Source organism: Pochonia chlamydosporia, chromosome 7 (assembly GCF_001653235.2).
Source record: "Pochonia chlamydosporia 170 chromosome 7, whole genome shotgun sequence".
Classification (NCBI taxonomy): Eukaryota; Fungi; Ascomycota; class Sordariomycetes; order Hypocreales; family Clavicipitaceae; genus Pochonia; species Pochonia chlamydosporia.
In genome coordinates, this window is record NC_035796.1 from 349,843 (window position 1) to 374,847 (window position 25,005).

The 25,005-nt window shown below is 51.4% G+C and overlaps 8 protein-coding genes across 8 annotated transcripts; 5 read left to right on the top strand and 3 right to left on the bottom strand.

Annotated features, from left to right (window-relative positions):
* Positions 1 to 259: 259 nt before the first annotated feature.
* Positions 260 to 3,009, bottom strand: VFPPC_06992 (hypothetical protein; the record flags this gene model as incomplete). The annotated part of the gene is made up of 3 exons (XM_018285928.1): positions 260 to 751; positions 808 to 2,745; positions 2,833 to 3,009. 3 exons carry the CDS (start codon positions 3,007 to 3,009, stop codon positions 260 to 262), a joined length of 2,607 nt encoding a protein of 868 aa, XP_018140085.1.
* A 1,040-nt stretch (positions 3,010 to 4,049) lies between these two features.
* VFPPC_06993 (rRNA biogenesis protein RRP5) lies at positions 4,050 to 9,555 on the top strand (the record flags this gene model as incomplete). The annotated part of the gene is made up of 3 exons (XM_018285929.1): positions 4,050 to 4,469; positions 4,541 to 8,959; positions 9,010 to 9,555. The coding sequence occupies 3 exons, from the start codon at positions 4,050 to 4,052 to the stop codon at positions 9,553 to 9,555; spliced, it is 5,385 nt and encodes a 1,794-aa protein (XP_018140084.1).
* Positions 9,556 to 9,820: 265 nt separating this feature from the next.
* Positions 9,821 to 11,348, bottom strand: VFPPC_06994 (monocarboxylate permease; the record flags this gene model as incomplete). Its single annotated transcript, XM_018285930.1, has 5 exons — positions 9,821 to 9,988; positions 10,051 to 10,489; positions 10,539 to 10,780; positions 10,825 to 10,837; positions 10,888 to 11,348. 5 exons carry the CDS (start codon positions 11,346 to 11,348, stop codon positions 9,821 to 9,823), a joined length of 1,323 nt encoding a protein of 440 aa, XP_018140083.1.
* Positions 11,349 to 11,662: 314 nt separating this feature from the next.
* Positions 11,663 to 13,165, top strand: VFPPC_06995 (major facilitator superfamily transporter; the record flags this gene model as incomplete). Its single annotated transcript, XM_022428536.1, has 5 exons — positions 11,663 to 11,866; positions 11,912 to 11,926; positions 11,970 to 12,368; positions 12,431 to 12,611; positions 12,666 to 13,165. The coding sequence occupies 5 exons, from the start codon at positions 11,663 to 11,665 to the stop codon at positions 13,163 to 13,165; spliced, it is 1,299 nt and encodes a 432-aa protein (XP_022284180.1).
* A 465-nt stretch (positions 13,166 to 13,630) lies between these two features.
* On the top strand, positions 13,631 to 15,205 carry VFPPC_06996 (transferase family protein; the record flags this gene model as incomplete). The annotated part of the gene is made up of 1 exon (XM_018285932.1): positions 13,631 to 15,205. One exon carries the CDS (start codon positions 13,631 to 13,633, stop codon positions 15,203 to 15,205), a length of 1,575 nt encoding a protein of 524 aa, XP_018140081.1.
* A 2,941-nt stretch (positions 15,206 to 18,146) lies between these two features.
* VFPPC_06998 (fungal transcriptional regulatory protein) lies at positions 18,147 to 20,735 on the top strand (the record flags this gene model as incomplete). The annotated part of the gene is made up of 6 exons (XM_018285934.1): positions 18,147 to 18,556; positions 18,619 to 18,807; positions 18,870 to 19,008; positions 19,062 to 20,069; positions 20,133 to 20,242; positions 20,303 to 20,735. The coding sequence occupies 6 exons, from the start codon at positions 18,147 to 18,149 to the stop codon at positions 20,733 to 20,735; spliced, it is 2,289 nt and encodes a 762-aa protein (XP_018140079.1).
* A 375-nt stretch (positions 20,736 to 21,110) lies between these two features.
* Positions 21,111 to 22,583, top strand: VFPPC_16651 (arylsulfatase; the record flags this gene model as incomplete). Its single annotated transcript, XM_018294404.1, has 1 exon — positions 21,111 to 22,583. The coding sequence occupies one exon, from the start codon at positions 21,111 to 21,113 to the stop codon at positions 22,581 to 22,583; it is 1,473 nt and encodes a 490-aa protein (XP_018140078.1).
* A 211-nt stretch (positions 22,584 to 22,794) lies between these two features.
* On the bottom strand, positions 22,795 to 24,714 carry VFPPC_06999 (heterokaryon incompatibility protein; the record flags this gene model as incomplete). Its single annotated transcript, XM_018285935.1, has 1 exon — positions 22,795 to 24,714. The coding sequence occupies one exon, from the start codon at positions 24,712 to 24,714 to the stop codon at positions 22,795 to 22,797; it is 1,920 nt and encodes a 639-aa protein (XP_018140077.1).
* Between the last annotated feature and the right edge of the window lie 291 nt (positions 24,715 to 25,005).

Consider the following 25,005-nt stretch of genomic DNA (forward strand, 5'->3'; position numbering starts at 1 on the left):
AGAATGTGAGGCTGAATGAATATTGGCCGGTACGATTGTTGTGATGTTTGTAATGTGCTAGCTGAATTTGGTGTCGAACTTGGCTGTTCTCAATGTAGTTTGAGAGACGACACAAATTAAAATAGTCGAGGAATCCATGTAATTTATCTATATACATGATATCCATCACCCGTACTAATCTATTGCCCATCTATGTCCAAATCCGATATATGGTATATAAAACCCAAACTCCTCGCCATGTTACAAACACAAAACAAAGTTAAAGCTTCGATCGCACTGCCTCCAACCGGTACTTGACATCCTTCAACGCCTTATTCGAGGGCTTCCAATCGTCAAATTGTCGGAGAAGTTCCTCCGTCTCGCTGCTCAGTTCCGTCTTGACAAAATCCTCTTCCAGCATGCCGCGCATAATCCAGGGCAGTACGTACGGATTAGACGATGCCAGACCCTGGCGGGGACCGACTTCACACGCTACGGGGGAGGGCGTGGATGTGGTTTCGAGAGCGTGAGAGATGGCCAAGTCGTACACTGCTTGGTCGTAGTACAATCGGGAGTGGCCCTCGCCGGAGTAGAGAGATCCTGCGAGGGCGACGGATAGTTCGCGGATGAGACCGTGGTCTGTGACACCCAGGTTGCGTAGTTTCAATGCGAACCCGACGAGGTGTGCGATAAAGTCGGGTGCGTGGATGCGGCCGTCGATAAACACGGCACGGTAGATGTATGGGTGGCTGGCGGGGGAATAGACGGCAGACTGAGACGAGATTAGTTTCTGAATGTCAACATCAATATCAATATGGGGCATCTCACCTCCATCGGCACCAACTGGTCGTCAATGCTGCCGATAAACGTTACCCTTGCTCCGTAATCTAGTACCCGCTTCAAGGAGGCCTCAAATCGTTGTGAATTGCTGCTCTGAGGGTTTCCAAACTCCCAGAGCTCAGCCGCTGATCCCATGAGAATACTGGACTTGTAGTCTGGAAACGGGCCTAGCGCCACGCCTGCCATGGCGCAGACACCAATTTTGGCATTGGTGATGATGCCAAGATCTATGAGCTTCTCCAAAAGCATGATGCTTACGGGAACGCCTTGTGAATGGCAGGCCAAGATGATAAAGTCGGCATTGCGGATATGATCGATCCAGTTAAGCATCAGCTTCCACAAGTTGTCTACTCGATCACTGATTCTACCCTCGCCTTCCAGTGCCACCTTTTCAATCTCACAATCTGGTGACCCGTGCGCATCTGTCCACCGCCGAATAGCTTCTGCACAGAGGTTGGCAAATCTTAATGAAGTCCCCGTAGGTTGCCCGATCATGGGACGGAGATACGTTGCCGGGAATAGGCCGTGAATGCCAATGGCTATTGCTTTGCGAATCTTGGGTGGCTCCTTGACTCGGAAAACGTGATTGGCAGGCGGTTGAGAGGTGCGAAGCAGCAGCTGTGTAATTTGCTGTAAGATGGATGGGTTTTCCTTCATCTGATATGTGCTGGTAAACGAAGGCAGTAACAGATTAGGGGGTTGCTTTGAAGCGGTTTCCGACTCTGCCACTGATTTAGCTGACGACTCAGCCTTTGTTGAAGGTGCTGGAGTCTTTTGGTCTCTTGGCGGAGGCGGAAGACCTTGTGGTTGAGGTTCCTCGGCGGCTGGAGTTGCAGCCTGCGCAGGAGTCGAAGCTTCTGAATCTGTTGGAGCTTCCATGGATACTGGTCGTACTCTTTTTTTCCTGCGCCAAGTTGATTTCGTCTGTGGTTCTGCCTCTTTCGCTTGTGCATCTTGTTTTGTGTCCTTGCTTTGTGTACCAGAGACGTCGCCTTCACTCATGCGCTTCGGATGCGCTTCTGATCCTTCACCGATTACGGCCATTTCGCCCGAATCCGACGCGGGAGTCTTGTTACTTGATGTACTGGGCGAGGCCCGTGACCAGAAAGCCCATGTCGACCCAGCCTTGGGTGCAGGCTCATTTTGAGCCACAGGTGCCGGCGCATCTTCCATGACCACATCGTCTTGCTGTTTCGTTGGGGCCTGGACCTGGGCCTCTTCCTGCTTTTCTTCTTTTTCGGCCTCCGCCTTTTTCATCTTGTCGTTGTTGGAAGACCAAAGACCGAACCAGGTAGACGATGCAGGAGGTGCACTTGGCGGAGGCTCTCTGGGAACGAAATCTGGCGGCGCAGTTTGTTCTGGAGGGGTATTAGGTCTATTGTCTATCGGTGGTTTATTGGTTTTGTCAGCGTCAGCTGCTTGCGTCGTAGTAGATGTTGCTGTAACGGCGTGGTGCTCCGTGGTTGGAGCCTTGGACAACCAGCCGAGCCACCCAGTAGGAGGTGCAACTGCTGGTACAGGTGTTGTAGAGTTTGAGGCGTCTTGTTGTTGAGGATTTATATTTTCGTCCTGTTTAGTATCCCTTGCGTCTTTCGTAGTCTTGCTGTCTATGGGAGGTTGAGATGGCGGGGGTTCCTTAGTAGATTCGTTATCCTTGGTGGTATCATCGACGGTCTTATCGGTAGATTCAAGGACGGCTGGCATTCCGTCTTCGGGGACTTTGGATAGAGAAACAGATCGTGAACTGCTTCGAACGCTGTCCGTTTCGGCACCATTCTTTTTCGAAGAATCAAATCGGCTTAGATCTGGGGCGGCTGTGGAGCGGACGGTTCCGCCTAATATATTTTCACGTGCAACCGAAGTCGACGCGGTGGATTTCTTTGGTGTTTTGGGCCAAGGGCCATACCAACTCTTCGCCTTGCGGACCTGTGACGACATGGCGTTAGTTTTGGAAGGACGGCTACTTTGGGTTTTCTGTTTGGTTTTATAATTTGCATCTGACATGACGCGTACCTGCTTCTGGGCAGAGGAATCGGGAGGAGCCGCGCGGTCTGATTCGGAAGATTGAGATGGTGGCATTTGGGGGATTGGCGGTGGAGGTTGAAGCTGTTGAGAACCAACATGAGCTTGCAGTTGATCCGAGGCAGCGGGTTGGGATGTGCTCGAGCTGGTGGATGCTCTGGCGGACATGGATGCCGTAGCCGGCTGTGATGCATGGGACTTGGTCTGGGATCTGGACTTGGACTGGGACTGGGACTGGGACTGGGGCTGCGATTGTGACAACGACGATGGTGGTGACGTATTGGCCGTCTCCCGGCTCAAGGCAGTTGTCGGCAGACTGATGCTGCTCACCCCGGCCGGGTTTGGACGTTGTCGCTTTCGAGGAAGCATCAAGAAGTAGCCATGAGATTATGAATGAAGGAGAACAAGATAAAACGGAACGGAGGAGTTGTTGTTGTTTTGGAGAGGGTGGCTTTTGTGACACCTTGACTGGCATTCACGATCGGCTCTAGCTCGGATTGTGCCAAACCGGACTTGACTTGACACCACTTGACTTCGATGACATGCAACTTGGCTTTTTGGCTGGTGCCTGGCGACCGAGTGGCCACAATATTGTCAACGACCAAGGTTGATTATGTGGACGATCTATCGGTTGAATGGCGTCCCTCATAAACCAGTGCTATTGACTGACATTGAACAAGTTATTGGCTTTTCAATTCTGTCCATCTGCATCGACTTGTTCGAGCTGTCACAGCTCCCCGCCAGTCGCAACCTTACAGGCAGCGCACGCCCCTGGAACTCGTTGACGACTCGCTGACGCCGGTGGACAAGGGTCAAACAAACCACTAGACCTCTGAAAGCTCCGTCGTTGATGTCAGCCCTGTACCACCGTCACAGGCACCAGACTTGGATGCGAGACAACATCGAATCCACGCGGACGACGGAGGAACAGAACAATGCTAGTCCCCACCTGTGATTGATCATGGCACATTGCACGCTTCACTCTGTCAGTCGCCTTTGCTGTGCCACATCACCCGCCACATGCCGCCACAGACCCTGACCGCCCACTACAACCCACACTAGTTCTTATCCTTATCGGCTTATCGGCGTCCCGCAGAAAAAAATATCCATCCAACTCAAACCAGGCCCGGTGCTCTGCGATCAGGAATTTCTGCACCGACTTGCAGATTGGCATAGGCACGACGACGCTTTCGCTGCATTTCGTCGCCATGAGCAATCTCAAGCGAAAGGCTGCTCCCGGTGGGCAACCTCCAGCTAAATCGGCCAAAAATACCAAGGAAGGCCGACCTTCAAAAACAGATGGCTCTGCAACTGCCAAATCAAAACCAGCCAAGCCTACCAAGGCCAAAGAGAGCGACGACCGCCCCAAAGCCCCGGCTGTCTCCCTTCTGAAGAATGAAGAGCCTATTTTCCCGAGAGGCGGCGGAAGTGTCCTTACGCCATTGGAACAAAAACAAATTCAGCTTGAGGCCAAGGCGGATGCTCGACGAGAGGAGGAGTTCGACACCAGCGGCGGAAAGGCTCAGAAGAAGCAGAAAAAGAAGAAGATTTCCACAAAGGGAGACAAGAAGGGGTCGGACAAGAAAGATTCTGAAGATTCTGTCAAAGTCGAAAGTCTCAATTTCAAGGTAATTGCCAATTCTCAATCTGTCAACTGCTTCAGCTTTTATATTTTCCGGGCTTGTCCTAACAGCCGCAGAAACTTGTCAAAGGCTCTTTGGTGCTCGCCCAAATCACACGAATCAATAACCTGGATCTCGAAGTCGCTCTTCCCAACAATCTCACTGGCCATGTGTCAATTGTTGCAGTTTCCGAGCAATTGACGAGCCGCGTTCAAGAGGCCGCCGCTGAGCAGGACGATGAGGACGAATCCTCCGACGAAACCGACGTTGATCTGAAGTCCATGTTTGTCGTGGGCCAGTACCTTCGAGTATATGTAGTATCTACCATGGACGAGTCAGCAATCGGCAAAAATAAGAAGAAGATTGAGCTTTCTTTGCGACCCTCTGAGACGAACTCGGGCCTAACGAAGGACGACGTTGTCGCAAACTGCACCGTCATGGCTTCCGTCATCAGTGTCGAAGATCGTGGCTGCGTCATGGATCTTGGTGTCCCCGACCTTCGAGCCTTTCTGCCCAATGCAGAAATTGACTCAGCAATTGACCAAGGTCGTCTCCAAGAGGGGTCTGTTTTTCTTTGTCAGGTTACTGGCAAGGGCTCCAACGGCAACGTTGCTCAACTGTCCCTTCAGCAAAAGAAACTTGGTAGCATTAAAGATGTGCCTGCAGAGGCTACAACTATCAACACATTTCTTCCCGGCACTACTGCACACGTGTTGATCACCAACACGGACAAACGTGGTCTTGCTGGCAAGGTTCTGGGACACCTGGATGTGACTGCGGATCTTGTTCATTCTGGTGCAGGCCCTAATGGAACTGATCTGGAGGCTACCTACAAGATCGGATCGAAGGTCAAAGCTAGAGTTATTTGCAACTTCCCCACTGCCAAGGAACCGAAGCTCGGTATCTCCTTGCTTCCTCACATCACGTCACTTTCTCGCAAACACCCGGCCAAAGACAGCAACAAACTTCCTACGGACGCCCTTCCCGTCTCCTCATTAGTTGAGAAGTGCACAGTCCGGCATGTTGAGAGTGAGATTGGTCTCTTTGTGGACACCGGAATCCCCGGCCTGAGTGGTTTCGTTCACATCTCTCGCGTCAAGGACGGCAAAGTCGATGCCTTGTACGAGTCAAGCGGGCCATACCAAGTTGGTTCCGTCCACAAAGGTCGAGTCGCTGGCTATAGCGAACTCGATGGCCAATTCCAATTGTCCTTTGCGAAGAGCATCCTCGATCAGGAGTATATTCGTGTTGAAGATGTCCCTGTTGGCGCCGTCATCACCTGTGAAATTGAGAAGCTTGTCATCAAGGAAGAGGGCGTTAATGGACTGATCCTCAAAATTGCTGAAGGTATCACCGGCTACGTTGCTGAGCGTCACTTGTCTGATATCAAGCTGCAACATCCTGAAAAGAAATTCCGCGAGGGCATGAAGGTCAAGGCTCGGGTTCTGTCGACCAACCCGTCTAAGAAACGAATTCGATTTACGCTCAAAAAGACCCTGGTCAACTCGGATGCCCCTGTCGTCAAAGCTTATGAAGATGCCATTGTCGGCATGCAAACACCTGGAACTATCATCAAGATTCAATCCAACGGCGCCCACATCCAATTTTACGGCAACCTGAGAGGATTTTTGCCCGTCTCTGAAATGAGCGAAGCCTACATTCGCGATCCCACTGAGCACTTCCGAATCGGCCAAGTTGTCAACGTGCACGTTCTTGATGTTGATCCGGAGCAACGCCGACTCATCGTTTCGTGCAAGGATCCAGGCGCCTTTGGTCTGGACAAACAGGCTGCGCTCAAGAATCTTAAGATTGGAGAGTTGGTCAACGCAAGGGTGACCCAAAAGACGGAAGACCAGGTCTTCGTAGAGCTGGAGGACAGCAAACTCAAGGCTATTCTCCCTGTTGGCCACCTCACAGACAAGTCTACTTCCAAGAACCAGTTTGCTCTGAAACGGATTGGCGCTGGACAGACTCTCTCTAATCTTATGGTGATTGACAAGAATGAGAAGCGGCGTGCTATCATTCTTACTCAGAAACCCAGCCTCATCAACGGTGGCAAAGAAGGCAAATTGCTTTCGAACTTTGAGGACGCCAAGCAGGGTGCCATTGTCCCTGGCTTCGTGAGAAATATTACCCAGACAGCTGTGTTCGTTCAATTTGCTGGTAGCCTCCATGCTCTCCTGCCGAAGTCTCGACTGCCAACAGAGGCACAATCTAAACCAAACTTTGGCATGCACATGTATGAGTCCATCGAGGTAAAGATCGTTTCCGTCATTGACGATCTGCGCCGCATTATGGTTGCTCCTGCATCAGAGGCTTCTGACGAGAAGGCTGCGAAACAGTCAACAGGAAAGGGCTTCGCTCCTGCAGATGGTCTCGAATTCGGAACAGTCGCCACGGCCACCATCACATCAGTCAAGGAGACTCAGTTAAACGTTCAACTAGTTGGCGCCGGAGTCCAGGGTCGAGTGGATGTCTCACAAATCTTTGACAAATGGGAAGACATTGTTGATCCGAAAGAACCGCTTGACAAGTTTAACAGAAAGCAGAAAATCAAAGTCAAGGTTATTGGCGTTCATGATGCCAAGGACCATCGCTTCTTGCCCTTCTCTCACAGATCAGCTCATTCTGTTCTTGAACTAACTGCCAAGAGCAGCGACATCGAGGCAGAAAACCCGACTCCTCTCTCCCTCGAGTCTCTCAAGGTTGGGGACTCCCACATCGCCTACGTCAACAACGTCACGCCTCAGTTCCTTTGGGTTAACCTCTCGCCCAACGTTCGCGGCAGAGTTTCGGTCATGGAAGCTTCGGACGACCTCTCCCTTTTGAACGACTTGGAATCGAACTTTCCCATTGGCTCCGCACTCAAAGTTCGGGTCAAATCTGTCGATACCAAGAACAACCATCTCGACTTGACCGCCCGCTCCTCAGTCGAATCCCAGGGTATCGATTGGACGTCGCTGAAGCAAAATATGGTTTTGCCTGGTAAAATTACCAAAGTCAACGAGCGTCAGATCATGGTGAAGCTGAGTGAGATTGTCTCTGGACCAGTGCATCTGCCCGACATGGCAGACAACTACGACGATATCAATACCACCAACTACAAGAAGAACCAAATCGTACGAGTCTCTATTGTTGAAGTGGATACCAACAACAAGCGTTTGCGGTTGTCGTTGCGTCCCTCGCGAATCATGAGTTCGACTCTTCCTGTGGCGGACAAGGAGATCACAAACTTGTCACAAATTGCCACGGGCGACATTGTCCGTGGATTCGTCAAGAATGTATCTGACAAGGGTCTATTTGTTGTTCTCGGCGGCTATATCACTGCTATGGTTAAGATTGCCAACCTTTCAGATAGATTCTTGAAGGATTGGAAAGATCAGTTCCAGGTTGACCAACTTGTCAAAGGTCGCGTCCTTGCCGTCGATACCACTGTAAAGCAGGTTGAATTGAGTTTGAAGGCTTCCACGGTTGACGAAGACTATACGCCGCCAGTTACGTACAACGATATCAAAGAGGGCTCAGTCGTCACCGGAAAGGTGCGAAAGGTGGAGGAGTTTGGAGCTTTTATTCTTGTCGACAACTCGACAAATGTGAGCGGTCTCTGTCATCGCAGTCAAATGGCTGATACGGCCGTCAAGGATGCGACCAAACTCTACAAAGAGGGCGACGCGGTCAAGGCGGTTGTTTTGGAGGTTGACGCCGCAAAGCGACGAATCAGCTTTGGTCTCAAGCCGTCATTGTTTGACGAGGATACTGACATGGACTCGGACGATTCTGATGCCGGGGGTGTTCAACTCGGTGGTGACGATGATGACGACGATGATGATGAGGAGATGACAGCTGAAGAGCAAGCTTTGCTCCAAAAGCTTTTGGGTAACGGTGATGATGACGAAGATGAAGACGAAGACGAGGAGGATGACGAAGAGGATGATGAAGAAGACGAAGAGGATGGCGATGAGGATGAAGATGAAGAAATGGGAGACGCACCAAGCAAGAAACCTGGGGGTCTGGGTCTTGGCAAGAAATCTGCCTGGTCAGCCAACCCATTCGAGGATTCTGCTTCCGATTCTGGGGATGAGGAACAAGAACAAGAGGAAAGTGACAAGAAGAAGAAGAAGCGCAGAAAGGGCGAGATTGAGGTCGACCGAACAGCCGAGCTTGATGCCCACGGCCCTCAAACGTCTAGCGATTACGAACGATTGTTGTTGGGTCAGCCAGACTCATCAGAACTTTGGATCGCGTACATGGCGTTCCAGATGCAAGTGAGCGAGCTTCCAAAGGCGAGAGAAGTGGCTGAGCGAGCCATCAAGAGCATCAACATTCGCGAGGAGGCGGAGAAGCTCAACGTTTGGGTCGCGTATCTCAACTTGGAAGTTGCGTATGGTACCAAGCAGACTGTGGAAGAGGTATTCAAACGAGCTTGTCAGTACAATGACGAGCAGGAGGTCCACGAGCGACTGGCGAGTATCTATATCCAGTCTGAGAAGCTCAAGGTATGTATCCTCGTTGCATCACCCTCGACCAAAATATTGACTTAAAGTAGGCCGCCGACGCTTTGTTCGAGACCATGTTGAAGAAGTTTGGTGCCAAAGCACCCAGTGTGTGGACAAACTATGCTCACTTCCTCTCCGTGACAAAGAATGAGCCAGACCGCGCTAGGGCATTGCTGCCACGAGCGACACAACAGCTTCCCACCCATCACAGCCAAAACATCATCGGCCGCTTCGCAGCGCTGGAATTCCGCTCGCCAAATGGTGAACCGGAGCGTGGGCGAACAATGTTTGAAGGATTGCTGGCTACCTGGCCAAAGAAGGGTGATTTGTGGAGTCAATTGCTTGATCTGGAGATGGGCGTTGCTGGTGCTGATGCTACGGCTGTGCGAGATGTATTTGAGCGGCGTACGCGCGTGAAGGGCCTCAAGCCCAACCAGGCAGAGAAGTGGTTCCGCAGATGGGCTGCCTGGGAGGAGAAACTCGATCCCAAGGGCAAGGATAAGGTCATGGCTAAGGCTCAGGATTGGGCGGCGTTGTACAAGGCGAAGAAGGAGGCGGAGGCTGCTGAACAAGGGGATGAGGAGATGGAAGAGTAATTGGGAATGGAAGCCAAAAAGCGAAGTGTATATTCATTTGTTAGTACCTAGTGGTGCCGGACTGCACCAGCAATTCAAGTTTTCCAGAAGATTTGATGCCATTGTGACAGTTGGTCGAACGTGGCAGGCCCAGCACATAGAATATATGACGCCGTCATTTCAGCGGCTCGGGGTCTGTCTTGTTTTACGTTGGCTGCTATATTAACACCTTGACGTGTAGATGGGCACAACCCATATTGATCCAGAAAGGTCTATCCCACGAAATCTACAAAATAGCAAACAGTCTTCCCGTCTGTCTAACCCTCGCAACCAGCACCATCACCGCTGAAGCCAACGCCAGAGAACCAGCATAAAACATAGCCGGTCTATACGCCTTGAGTCCGGCACCCGCACCGCCATACGCCTCAAGCAGATATCCCGCAATAGGACTCCCCTACAATCATCAGCACCCAATGTCAAAAACTTCTCTTCTCTTCTCCAAGATGTAAAACTCACCATTAAGTAACCACCCAACCACCCCGTGATAACCATGCTCATCGCCACACTCACCCTGGCACTACCAAAAACATTACTCACAACAGTAGGCATGGTTGAAAAGAAACCGCCGTTGCTCAGCCCATTCAGCACCACGAAAACGGCCAATGGACCAAGAGACGTTGACGCCGGCCAAATGGCAAGCATGCTCAGCGCAGTCACAAGGTTAGAAATGAACAACGTGTTCAGGGCGCCTAGTTTATCGCAGGCCAAGCCCGTGAGGATTCGGCCCACGGCAGAGGATATGCTGAAGCCGGCGACGAGGCCGGCGCCGGTGCTGGATGTGAATCCTAGGGTTTTGGTGTACAGCGGAATGAAGAAGGGGGTTACGTAGAGGGGGAATGTGCCGATTGCGCCGGACAGGAAGACGAGGTTGAAGGTGAGGCTCTTGAAGAGGCGCCTAGTGTTGTTAGTTTGGTGAAGCTTTGGGGAATAGGGGGTTAGAGTACCATTCTATGAGGCCGGGAGTTGATAGGGGCATTCGCTCCTTCATGAGCCATGCGGCAGGGACGCCGGTTGCGAGGGTGGTTAGGCCGAGGACGCGGTATGCCCATGCTGGACCGAGTTTGCGGATGAGGGCGTCGAGACTGAAGGAGATGGCGGCGGCGCCCCAGCCTCCGCCTGCGACGATGAGACCGTTTGCGATGCCGCGTTTGGAGCGGAAGTATTGGGATGGGATGGTGAGGACGACCTATTTGTGTGAGTTGGGTTGGGTATCGGGGTAGGTAGACGTACGATGAAGCACAGGCTGGGAATGTTAGCATTTGAGAATGGAAGTGGGAGTGAGAAGAGAATTACCTTGCCCCGAAGCCCATTAATACACCGACCGTGCAGAATAATCCTCCGACACTACCGACCGCGAAACCACTGAGGATCATGCTCCCCCCGAGGAGGGACATGCCGCACACGGCGGTGCTGCGAGGGCCCAGCTTACGCATGAGTCTTGCATTCACGATAGCAAAGACGGATACTAGGGATGCGGAGAGGGAGCCCACGAAGGAGAGGACCGCGGGACCGGATAGTCCGTCTTCCACGAGGGCTGCTTGCATCACGCCCCAGGCGTAGGTTGCGCCGACGGCCCAGAAGAGGATGATGGAGCCGGAGAGGACGATGGCCCAGCCGTAGCCGCCATCGGGGACGTGAGCGTCTGCTTCGCGGGAGGCGAGGAGGATGTCATCTTGGGGGACGGGTTGGGAGGCTGCTGGTCGTGAGATTGGGTGGGAGGGGAGGGTGGTGAGTTGGATGGCTGTGGTGGACATGGTGATGGTGATGGTGTTGAAGAAGGGCGTGTAAGTCGTGATGATGAATGATGAATGTTCCCCCACGTTGGAGGAGTTGTGCGGGGTGTGGGGGCGCAAAGGAAGGGATTTGCGTGTACTTGCCTGAATTGATTGAGTTATGTTTAGTGTTTATACGTGGTTATTGGATGGGTTGGTTCTTGGCGGTTGTGACTCAGTTTGAATGATTTGTTCGACTTTCAATGTTGTCGATGCAACTTTGACACATATACATTTGTGGTTCATGCAAGCTTCAACACTACTTACCCAATTCACAGTCATATCAGAAATCTGCAATGTCGTCTACCGTCCTTGAGCAACCGCAAATAACTCAAATTGAACTCCAACCAATTCAATCTCCATCTCCCGATCCAGATCCAGATCCGCCTCATGCCCAGGACATAGTCGAGCGATGGAACCACCCAAGAAGCAACATTGCCCGTCTGGCATTCGCGTTCCTAACATCCATTGTCGCAGGAATGAATGACGCAGTCGTCGGTGTACGTCAATCTACCTCTCTTGACGACTTAGCTAACTTACTTCAGGCTCTACTCCCATCTGTATGTCACTTCTTCAGTCAAGTCATCCCATCTAACAAGCCAGCTTGAATCCTACTACGGCCTCACATACACAGTCGTATCGCTCATCTTCCTCACCCCCTTCGTTGGCTACTCCCTCGCCGCGTTCACCAACGCCCGAATCCATTCCACGCTGGGGCAGCGAGGCATCGCTATCCTCGCACCGATATGCCATATTATAACGTACACGGCGCTGTCTCTCCATCCTCCCTGGCCGGTGTTGGTGGTGTGTAATGCCGTCAGCGGGTTTGGCAACGGCCTTACAGATGCTTGTTTCTGTGCGTGGGTTGGGTCCATGGACAGAGCGAATGCTATTCAGGGTTTGTTGCATTCGTGCTTTAGCATTGGGGCGTTGTTGGCGCCGTTGGTGGCTACGAGTATGCTTGTTAGGGGATTGGCTTGGTATACGTTTTACTACATCATGGTGAATATTCTTTTGTCACTTCTCTACTTACCTTGCCAGTAATGCGTCGGCTAACTTGACAGCTTGGCATTTCTGTCCTCGAACTCATCGGCCTAACTATATCATTCTGGCCCAAAACCGGCGCCGTCTACCGCGCTCAACACCAGCTCGGCGACTCTGAACCCTCATCAACCCGCGCCGCTCTCAAGTCAAAAGTCACATGGCTCTGCTCCCTCTTCTACTTTGCCTACATGGGCGCCGAAAGTAAGCTCACCTTTTCACTCTTTTCTACAGTGTACACACATCTAACGCAAACAGTCGGCCTGGGAGGCTGGATCGTAACATTCATGCTCCGCGTCCGCCACGCAACCCCCTACGCATCCGGCCTCACCAGCACCGGTTTCTGGACGGGCATGGCCCTCGGCCGCGCGTGTCTAGGCTTCGTCACCGAAAAGTACGGCGAACGGCTCTGCCTATCCGTGTACCTGGCGCTGTCTGTCGCCCTCCAGCTTCTCTTCTGGCTGGTGCCGCAGTTTGTGGTGTCGGCCGTGGCGGTCGCGTTCCTGGGCTTCTTCCTGGGTCCGCTGTTCCCCGGGGCGGTGATGCTGACGGCGAGGTTGCTGCCGAGGAGGATGCATGTTAGTGCTATTGGGTTTGCTATGGCGGTTGGGGGCGTGGGAGGGACGGTGTTTCCGTTTGGGATTGGTGCCATTGCGGGTGCCAAGGGCGTTGGGGTTTTGCAGCCGGTTATTTTGGCGCTTTTGGTGGTGGTTTTGGGGGTTTGGATTGCGTTTCCGAGGGTTGAGAAGAGGGAGTGATGGTGATAATTTTTGTGTGGTTGTTGGTGCAAGGTCCTGTTTACTTGGGAACCTAGGATTCCGGGCTATTCTGCCGTTTCTGACACGACGGAAATGTCGAAATTTGGGTAAACCCTTGGTTTCATTTCTCGCCTGTCACTGTGAGTCACTCCAGTGATTCACGATGGCTCATCTTGCATTGCGGCGCCACCGATCTTGGCCTTCCGAAAGAGGAAATTACCCACGGACTTACGCAGGCTCTCAACTTCAGCACTCTGACTTTAGAAAAACAATAAACTTTATCTCCACTGCGTAGTACTTTTACCCTTTGATATGTATGTGATATAAATTGGTGGCTATTTCGAATTGCCCATCATAGACACATTTCTCTCAATATTCGCCACCAGACCTTGTCTTCCAAGCTCACAATCATGCTCATACACGTAGAGCGCCTCATCTTCCTATTCAAGCGACACAAAATTTAACATGTCACTCAAAACTTCCACCAGGGTCCATGCCCTATCGAAACCTGCTCCCCAGGTCATCTCCCTCTCCCTGCTGGACGCCACCACCGCAAACTTTGCCCTCACCAGCGCTATATGGCTCTTCGACGCTTCCATACAGCCTAACCAAGATATCAACTTATCGGAACATTTGAGAAAAACACTTGGGGCCACTCTGAATGCATATCCTCAGTGGACAGGTCAAATCAAAGCCATCACATCAACTGATGGGAGCGCTCCCGACGAAGCAGCCCATTTGCCCGCTCATGCTCGACGCTTTGGACGAATTTACACCAAATTCGGATACGAGCAAGATCCCGGAGTTTCATTCACTACTGCAACCTGTAGCTCTACCCTTGCTGAGCTGTATCCCATCTCTTCACGCCATGCCGTTTGGGAGCTGGATAAGAGCGATTTGAATGCGTTGGTATCGCAGGAATCAATCGCAGACCCTTTCCATGCACATGAACGCAATGAAACCGGGGTGCTGAAGCCGGTTATGGCAATTCAACTCTCGGAACTGGCGTGCGGAGGCTTCGCTTTGGCTGTAAAGATTGCACATCCTTTGGCTGATATTTCTGCTCTGGCGACATTCATGAAAAATTGGGGCGCTGTAAGCCGTGCAGCTCTTCTAGGTGACCCTGAGCCTGTGTTGAAGCCAGTCTTTGATCCATCTAAGCTAGATAGACTTGCTGCAGGCAATATCAACAGCTCGCAGCCGTCTTCAAAGGTATTGAAGCAGTTGGAGGGCCTACCACTACACAGATACGACTGGTGGGCATCAGCAGCAACTTGCCCATGGGGTATGACCATCCCAGAACCTTTTAAAGAAGACGTTACACCCGCGGGGAGAATCATGCCCTGGACTGAATGGGATGTCAGAGCACCGGTGCCCAGGTCCATAATTCGCTTCACTCACGAACAAGTCGATTTCCTTTGGAAGGCAGCCAATACGGGTAGCACGTCAGGGATAAGTAGGCATGATGCCATTGTCGCCCATGTCTGGTCATGCATTACGCGAGCACGCAAGACCGACGATTCCGGCCCGGTACACTGCGACTTGGTTTATGGCGTGCGGTCACCGCTTCAATTGGGAAGTGGTTTTGTAGGATCGCCTATGTTTATGATTAATGTTGAGATGGCTGCGGACGTGGTTGGGACCGAAGGGGGAAGTCATTTTCACAAGGTAGCTGGTCGTATTAGGGAGACGATCCGCAGGATACAACCGTCTGATATTGCAGCTCATTTGCATAGTATTGCGTATGAAAAATCGCCGCAGCGGATTTGGCAGGCGTTTTTGGGTCGTAGGCATGTTATGCTTACTAGTTGGGCTAGGGCTGGGGTTTATGATGTCGATTTTGGGCTGGGTTTGCTGCGGTATGTGGATGATGTTATGCCGAGTATGGATGGTATTGTTGTTGTTAAGGAGGGTGCTGGGCCGGGACGATGTGGGAATGATGGAGGAGGAGGTTGGACGGAGAATGGTGTGGATGTTGATGTTCGTATTGGGAGGGAGGATATGGAGCGGTTGTTGGAGGATTGTGCGTTGCTGCCGTGAGTCTGGTGGAACTACCCAGGTAGAAAGTTGTGAATGATAAAACGAAGAGGGAGATTAATGATTCTCTTGTTTTGAGAGGTCGACTGTCCTTTACATGATCACCTGGCCATGGCAGTGGGCATGAGTTGGGTGTAAGTGGTGGTAGTAATTTTGCCCTTTTAGCACCCTAAACTTAACCATTCAATAGTGGTTATTTATAAAGGTGTATACCCTTTAATCTTTGAAATCTATGAGATGTAATTAAGTAACCATCATGCCTCGTACCATCTAGGTGGGCAATCTTCATTCCCCGGTCCCGGCCGCTGAAGGCCGGGACGAGTCAGGAGCATTAGATAGTGATTCGAACTTAAGGTAAAGGAATTCATGATAGGACATATTCAAGTGAAGGTCATGGCAAGCTTTGTAGACGATAATTTGTATTGGATATTGCTGTGAGTTGAGCTGACGACAAGGGTCCCGTCGCCGTCTACTCCAATAGCCCTAAATGCATACAGCAACAACTTGGAACGAGACATGTTTGCGCTTTCAAAGCCATTTCATCGAAACACCGCAGTTGAAGCAAACATAATTTAGAAATAGGTGCATATTCCGTGCAAGACAGCAACTTGTTCTACACGCCCTTCTACTGACGACTTGCGTAGGTGGCTCTCGCTCACTACGTCATAACATTTCGAAATGCGTTATGCTCTTGATGAATAAATAAAACCAAAGGTTGAAGAATAACTGGATTCGAACACTAAAAACGACTCATTTCATCGTTTATCGCCAAAGAAACATCACGCTTAAGTCTGCAATGGAGAACATCAAGATATTCAGCATTCCAACAGAAGCGGGAACCCACTTCCCCGGCCAGGGCCGAGCACCGGATGCAATTCTCGGTGCGAAACTCCCCCAAAAGCTAGAAGCTACCGGGCGAAGCATTCGGCAACAATCAACTCTTTTTAAAAATGATCCAAAGGCATCTGCGGCAGCAAAGTGGCGACCAGGGGCAAAGATTGGCGGAGTTCGCAATGAAGAGCACGCACTTACAGTCCTGGAGAGTACTTACAACGAACTAGTTACTTCACTCGCCGAGGACGATGATAGTTTTCTGATATTTCTAGGAGGCGACTGTTCCATACTTCAGCCTGTCTTGAGCGCCATGCATGTTCGTATGCCTAGTAGGCGTGGCGACATTGGGCTCATTTACATGGACGGTGATGTTGATCTCACTTTGCCTGCGGAAGCGGCTGCCAACATAGACAGCACAGGTATTCTTGACGGTATGACCATGACGCACCTCACGCAACGAGAAGGGAGTTTGTCCAATTTACAGGGCGTACCGTTCTCATCTAGACCGGATGGCACGCCGCTTGTTGGGCCGGATGATGTTGTGTTTTTCGGGTTTGACCCGTTACAACCATCTTCAGATCACTGGGTATATCTCCTTGAGCACGTCTTCAAAGCATATTCCCGGCCGACGGTACGAAAGGACCCTGTTGCATCTGCGTCTGCGGCCCTAGACTGGCTGGAGGAGCGACGGAGCAACATTCTCTTGCATCTAGACGTCGATGTTATTGACTGTGGGGAATTCCCGCTTGGCAATTATCCTCATTATGCGGGGCTTAAGGCTGAGGAAGCTTTTGCCGCGCTTGAGGTGTTCTTGGCGTCACCCAAGGTGAAGGCTTTGACTATTACGGAGGTGAATCCGAATAATGACCCTGACGGCCGGATGGTTGGGATGGTGGTTGATGCGGTGGTTCGGGGGTTTCAGAGACGAGGAAGGGTATCATGATTGCACCGCCGTTGAAATTGAAACTGGTCGTGTTTATTTTCCCCTTATGTTCTGCGAATAGCATTGACTGTATAATCTGCCATGGATTGGACTACTGGCTATTCTGGACTTGAGTGGGCGTTGATCTGGAACATGCAGCCTGCAGGCTACTGGTGCGGGCTTGGAGGGTTACACGCACAAAATTGAATGGACGATAAAGATATCAAAAAAAAAAAAAAAAAAAAAAAATAAAGCCACTGGAGAAAAAGCCATGATTGTGGTTGGCGATGCTTATTGAAGCCTCATGAGCTTGGGCCGTAGTTTGAACAGTGATTATTAGCTCTCGGAGTATCGGCACTGATTGTATTCACAGAGAAATGGACCGTCGGCCAATCGGCGTGGACACAGTTGACTGTAGAATTGAGCACTGATCCTTCGAGAGGACCAATTTGTGTAAGATATCTTGCTACAGCGCAGTAGCAGTACCTATAAGACAAGAAATAAAAAAGAAGTGCAATATTTTGTGTCAGCAAATCCACAAATATTCGCCAGCTCATACAGAAACATTCATTCCACGGGTGCACAGCTTTTCCATCGTATCCGCATCTCCGCAGCACGCAACCGCGGGCGCGGAAGGCGCCTTCACCCAAAATGGTCAACCTTCGATCACGTCACCAGGACCATCGCTAGCGTCACCTCACGGAACTCGGCCCCTCGGTGAGCTCTCCTATCATTTGGGCCAATCAGAGGCCGAGAAACAGATTCGGTTGGTCGCTCTTTCTGATCTTGTGCACTGACGTGACAGCCTGGCGGAAGAGGTCAATCGTTTTTTGCTCGGACTCTTGCGCACTTGGCCAGATGACCGTCGGAATCTCGAGTTTGAACCGTCGTCTTTTGCATGGTGTAAATCTATTTTCTTGAAGTTATTTTTTCCTGTTGCGGCGTTGTTACAAGATGGGTTGTCGAGTGTGTCGCGCACGCAAGGTATGACTGACTGCCCAAAAAAGAAAGCTGAGCTGCGACATGCACAGTGGGAACTCGCGAGGTCACACATGAAATTTAACCACCAACAAACAGGTCAAATGTGACGGTCGCCCAAATGGCTGCCGCAACTGCGAGCGACTTCAACTCGAATGTGTGGCAGACGATGGGACCACTCCAAATGGGAGCCGAAACTCGATTTCGCCCATGTCCTTGAGGAAGATCCGGACCTATCGTTCATGCCAGAGCTGTCGATTATCCAAGACAAAGTGTAATGGCGACCGGCCGAAATGCGCCAGATGTGCCGCCAAGCTCATCCAGTGCGTGTACGACGGAGGTGCTGCTCCGCGATGGACTCGCAATCTGAACCGATCGCAAGCGACTTCTGTGGATGACGATGCTGGCAGTTCTAGCCCGACGGAGCAGGATGCCATGACGGGTGTTGCTCCCAGTGAGGTGGATGAGACTGCATCACTTCGCGGAAGCGTGAGCAAGGTATCAGACGAAGCAAACGACAAGTCGTCTATTATTGCTTCTGAGGCTGCTGGTGTATCCGTTACTGGCGCAGCATCGCAACACGGTTCCAATGAACAGCTGAGCTCACATCCGTTGGCCTGGTATGAAGCCTGCAACAAGCGGCCGCCTTCTACGTTACTGACTTGCCTGCTTGTGTGTCCAGGTTATTATCGCCAGCTCTACCGGCGACTCGGAATCTCCGCCGAGTTGTTGAGCAGTACTTCTCGAATGTCCATCCTCTCCGGTGCTTTGCCTTTGTGCATAAGCCGTCGTTTATGCGGCAGCTGGACAAGGGCTTCTCCTCCGATGACGAGTCGGCACTTTTACACATCATCTGTGCACATGGTGCAAAGTAGGTTATTTTTTATGTGTAAAATCTCATATCGAGAGCTTGTTTTGACCACATTACTTCAGATTTCTGGTACTTGGCGCCGCGCAAGGAGAGGCCAGCGCACCGCCCTCATTTTTAAAGAATGCTGGCAATCAATGGGCCAAAAGAGCTGAATATCTCATGCTGGCCAACTTTGGAAAAATATCTGTTCAAAGACTCATGGTAAGTAATACTGGCGGCGTGTGAATTGAGAACATGACATAACCGCCCTTTAGACAGCCATCCTTCTTCATGATTTCCACTTTCGACTTGGCGAATATGGGCAAGCACTCATGATTAGTGGCCTTGCTGTACGAATGGCCCATGCTTTGAAGATCAACACCGAGTACAACTCGGACATCCTTTGCACAGAAGAGAACAATAGTGCGCCTTCGGTAGCATCAAGGGAGAGTAGGCGGCGACTTATGTGGGCATGCTACGTTCTTGACGCGTGGGCCGGTAGTGGCGTGGATCAGTTGACCCTGCTACGAGAGAACGACATCAAAATTCAACTCCCAAGCAATGAGAGGAACTTTGGCCTGAGAATACCTTCCGTCACCGAAACACTTGGTGTTGGCCATGTCTTGCAGTTTCTCCCACCAGCCATCGTGCCAAGAAAACCAGCGGCCAACATGGGTATCATGGCTTACTATATCCGTGTTGTGGCTCTGTGGAAGCGAATAGTCCGATATGTAAACCACTTACATGCCGGCCCACCTCCCTGGCAGCCAGATTCTCTGTTTGCTGCATTAGATGCAGACCTGCACCTCTGGCGAAGAGAGCTTCCTGATTTCGTGGAGTACTCTACCGAAACAATTTATGCTCGTCTCGATTCCAATCAGCTTGGTTCCCTGGTGCTTATTCACTGCACCTATCACCACAATTACTTAGAACTCTACAAACTCACCATGCCTGACCTTTTTAAACTTTCAAAACCCTTCACATTTCCGCCTGAGCATGATGAGTTTCTCCAGACAGCCCAAGCCAACGCCTATTATCATGCACAGCAAATTGCGGATATTCTGGCGGAAGCAGCAGAGCACGGATCGCGACTCTTATCGGACAGTTTGCTGCCATTTTTTGTTTACGACAGCAGTCGTGTAATGTTGTATTACGTGGCTCGCCTTCTGGACCCCAATCGACCAGACGCAGAAGTCAAACTGAGGGATGCAGTCAAGGCGGTGGAGAGCAACAACCGGGTTCTCCGCATGATGTCCACCTTGTTTCCTATAGCCCAGTCATTGGTACGTTTGGGATTTGTATATCGGGTCTCTTAAATATGGCACGCAGCTAACTGTCACCTGCAGTCCGCGACTATAGAGCGGTGGTTATCCAAGGTACAGCAAACAGTTGCTCGAGACGACCTCTTGAGTAGTCTTGAAGATGATGACCATCTCGAATCTCATCGCCCAGTCATGTAAGTTCATGAAACATTGACGACGAAGGGTACGACAGCACTAATACTTTTGAGGCATAGGTCCAACGGGAACCAGGACAGGACTGCAGAGTATGTGCTGCCCCCTCTTTCTCTCCATTCATTGGCTCGGTCCGGAGCCGGTGAGTCGGGTGGCATCGACGGTGAAGTAGCCTCCCGAACGGCGAGCTGGAGCACGCAGAATCCCCATGCCGGAGGGCCGGCGTCATGGGATGGAACCAGTGCTGCAGCCCATCAACTCGTAGGGCTTAGCCAGGAACAGTCGGTTCGATCCAGCTTGCAGCATGAACGACCAGTCCCCGTCCATCCATTTCGTAAGGTTGCACCATCGCAACCCATGTGCAACGCCTTGGACCTGGACGACTTGCAAAACTTTTTGTCGTGGGATATGTACGGAATCATGGAAATGGGCGGTTCCGTGTCCAACGAGGACATGGACGACTCCGTATCTCAATCTTGGACTGGAGCTATCTGACGCGATCTATTTGATGTTTGGTTTCAAAATGAAGGGTGCTCGGAGCCGTCGCCTCGAGATGCCGGCAGACTCAAGCGTTGATATCGGCCGGGTCGCCTAATCCATTGATGCTCGCACGCAATTATGGTGGACCATTGTGAGTTCGTCTTATTTGATTGGCCCGCATCTTTTGTCTGCTCCGCAAACTCCATCTCGGAGCATCGCCGACCAAGCTTCACCCTCAAAACCGCCACACTCGGCTGCCTTTAAACCGGACACCCACATGGCAAGGTACTGTCTATTATATAATGTCGCTTCGGCCATTTTCTTCCCGGTGCATCTTCAGGTTGCTCTGGGAAATTGATTCAAGGTGAACTCGGCACCGATACAGGAATCATGGCGCCAAAGAGAAATGTCTTGCTCATGATTGCCGATGACCTCGGTCGTGAGCAAATCGGCACATACGGATGCAAGGCACTACAGACACCGAGTCTCGACTCACTTGCGGCATCCGGGTCCCGTTTTGACATGGCCTTTGCCAGCACAGCCTCATGCAGCGGCAGCAGAACAACCATATACACTGGGCTGCACACCCATGAAAATGGTAGCTACGGACTGGTATTGGAACGCAACGGATTTCAAACATGGAAACATGTAGAAACTGCTCCGCAGGTATTCAATGATATTGGCTACAAGACTGGTATCTTGGGCAAGATCCATGTTGCGCCTGAGGAGAGATATCCTTGGCAAACGCGCAAAGAGAGCGACTCGCGAAACACGGCCATGATTGCTGATCAAGCTGAGGAGTTCTTTGCCGAGGCCAAAAAAGAAGACCGCTCGTTTTATCTTACAATTGGCTACGTCGATCCTCATCGAGTTTTGGCTAGCCGTGGTGGATTTGGAAATGAGGATGGCAACTACGATGCCCGCCTAAAAGATCGCATTTTCAGCCCGGATGAAGTGGAAGTTCCGCACTTTATGCAGGACCTTCCGGCCGTTCGACAAGAACTGGCAGAATACTACCGTTCCATCCACCGAATGGACCAGGGAATTGGTCTTGTTTTGGACGCTCTTGAGCGACAGGGCTTGGCGGATGAGACGCTAGTATTATTCCTGAGTGACAACGGACCGCCATTCGTCAACTCAAAGACTACCCTTTACGATGCCGGTGTACGGTTACCGTTCATCATCCGTGTGCCCGGAAAGGACACTGGTATCATCAACAAGAACATGGTGTCGTACATTGATGTGCTGCCAACATTCTTGGACTGGGCCGGCCATGGAAATCGGCAGCCTCCTGAAGGCTGCGTTGGACCTCGCCGTGGACAATCTATCATCCCCATTGTCGACTCAGCAACCAATCAAGATGGATGGGATCACGTCTTTGGCTCACACACTTTCCATGAAATCACTAACTATTGGCCGACGCGGTACATGCGGAATCGTCGGTACAAGTACCACCGCAATGTATGCTGGAAGCTCGATTTCCCATTCGCCATGGATCTGTATGCATCGCTATCATTTGAAGCGATGCGAAACACAAGCCCTCCAATGATTGGAAAGCGACCCCTAAAGAGTTACATCTGCCGGCCGCCAGAGGAGTTGTACGATCTGGAAGCCGACCCAGAGGAAGTGCACAACCTTGCGGGCTCGCCGGAACATGAAGGAGTGTTGAGGCAGATGCGCGAGGCAGTTGAGAAGTGGCAGATGGAGACAAAGGATCTGTGGTTGTGGAAGGATGGTGTTGCAGTGCAGCGGTTCAAGGAATTCAACTACGAGAGAGATGGACTCAAGATTCCGGATCGGTTCGACTTTGACGTTGATAATCCGGGGCTGGGGCATGTAGAAAAGAGCCTGAAACTGCACTGACGCAACTTAGTAGAGGTGGTATATTTCATAATGCAATAATTCTCACGCATGCATGTCAATTGTGCCATTTAAACATGCTAAATGCGTCACATATATCCCACCATTCTCGCCGCGGCCACACACTTCCCATCCAAGCCATAAACACAACCCAAACACCTTCATATTCCTCACCCAAAACCCGAAAATAATTAAAGCCACTATCAAAAACACCCTACCGCAAGTAAAACCACTGCTCCTCCAATTCTCCCCCCTCCCACGCAGATATCGCCTCCCCATCCATCAACCCGCGCACATAACACTCCCCCTTGAACAGATACTCATCCCCATCCGGCCGAACCACATACGGCGTCGCACCGCCGAACAAGACGCATATCTTATCACCGGGCTGTATCCCATGTGCTCCTAACCCCACGTAGCCTTGTTTCGTGGTGAATATTCTCCGCCAGGGCACAACGCACCATAACATGGTTTGATAGCGGTGGTGTGCCTCCTCATCTATACCGACCTTGTCGAATGTGGACATGGCTAACTCGGCGGTTTGCTCGTCGTGCGCCCACGTCATTGTTTCGTGGATCCATTTCCGTGATGATTCGGGAATGGGGTCTGGCGTCGTATCTTCGTGGTATGCTTTTCTTGCAAGGAGTGCCAGTTCGAGAATTTTGCGTAAACATCCACCCTGTTTGAGTGTCTCGTCATCCTGGTCCATCTTGTCGAGGAGGTGGTTCGCCAGATGGGCCGCAAAGTCGAGCAGGTGCGTCTTTTCAGCGGGCTTGTACATCAGGATATGGGGATACATGGCCTGTCCTGCCGTGAGGGTCCATACAAGTGTGGTGATGAGGCTATGTGGTGTTGTGTGCTTGGATTGTATTACTGATTTTTGGGCGTCGAGAAGGTTCCATGCTTGGGTGATGAGGTTTTCTGTGCTCTGGTTGACTATCCCGTCGGTTAGGGGGACGGTAGTACATTCGATTTCGTCGATGAGGATGCCCTTTAGCGGGAGGATGTCCCAGCGGAGTGAGGGCTTCGTAACGGGGTGTAGATTCTTGGACGCATGGAAGTCATAGTGCTCGAAGGGCTTGTAAGTCATGTCGCCGTGGAGATCCCACTCCCATCGTGGTGCCCATAATGGAAATACATCATCTTTGGCGAGTTGTGCAAAGGAGAGCAGTTTGAGGGAATCCATCTGCGATATCATGCGGGTTGCGAAATCAGCGAATACTTGTATAGGAGGCTTGCGATAATCTGGGATTATGGACGCGGCTTTCTCGCCGAATAAACCTAGGAGACCGTACACTTTGTCCCGTGGATCAGTTGCGCCATGCATCCTCGTCGCTTTAAGTATGTGGAGCCAGTCATGGTCGTCGCTGAAGTCGGGATCATCGCAGTTTGACGACGAGAATAGTATCTCGGAGTGAATGTTTAGAGATACACCAGGGGCTTGGTATGAGCCGCTGTTGCTAGCGATCCAGTTGTACGTGTGGTAGAAGTGCATCCAGGGGATGTGCTGCGTGCCCCAGAGGAGAGTGAGGTTGGAGGCGAGTCGGCACTCTTGGACGATCCATATCCGCTGGAAGTAGGGGAGGTTGAGCATCGCTTCAAGGTCCTTCCAACATGGATCATCGTGGGTTGGCAGCCCGCGCTGGGTGAGTTGGTCGTTGGACGGGAAGCGCAGGGAGCCGATGTGGTCGTTCCAGACGGCGTTGATGCGGTTGATGAGGGTTTTAGCGCCGGGGGATCTGTTGTCGGGGTCGTTTCCTAGCCAGATGAGGACTTTTTCCGCTTGCGAGTAGATGGTTCGCATAAGTTGGACTTGTTGCGTGCGTTCGTCGAGGTCAGTTTGGTTGATGCAAAGTTGGTCTACCCAGAGGGATCGGGGGGCGTTGGGAAGGCGTAGACGGCGGAGGGCTGAGTCGAGAGTTGAAGTTATGAGGAGTTTCTTGCCGTGGCATGTTAGGGGGTGTGTTTGGGAGGATTCTCCCCAGACGTAGCTGAGTGCTTCGTAGGGGGGGGAGGTGGTTGCGTCGTGGGTTTGGATGAGACATTGGAGGGTGTCGTTGGGTTGGCCGGGCTGGAGGAGGATGAGGCGGAAGGAGTTTTTGCTTTGTAGGTTTGTGTAGGTGAATGAGTCCATTCTGGGGGGTGTAGAGATGTGGTGAGATTTGGTGATGGTGTTGAGGTGTTAAGTTGCGGGGACCATAACGACAAAGTTGCATGGGTGTTGCTGGAGCTTAATCTTAGTGTGGTGTCAGGTGAAGCGTCGGTTTGGCAAGGTGCAACGCATTCTAGGAGATGCTTTGCCTTGCTGGGATACATAGTGGTGTTGGTGTTGATGTGTCATGATATTTACGGATGAGGAGACCAATGCTACAGAGGCAGGAAGGGTATTCAAGTTTGTTTACCATATCATTGCGGCTTGGCGTAA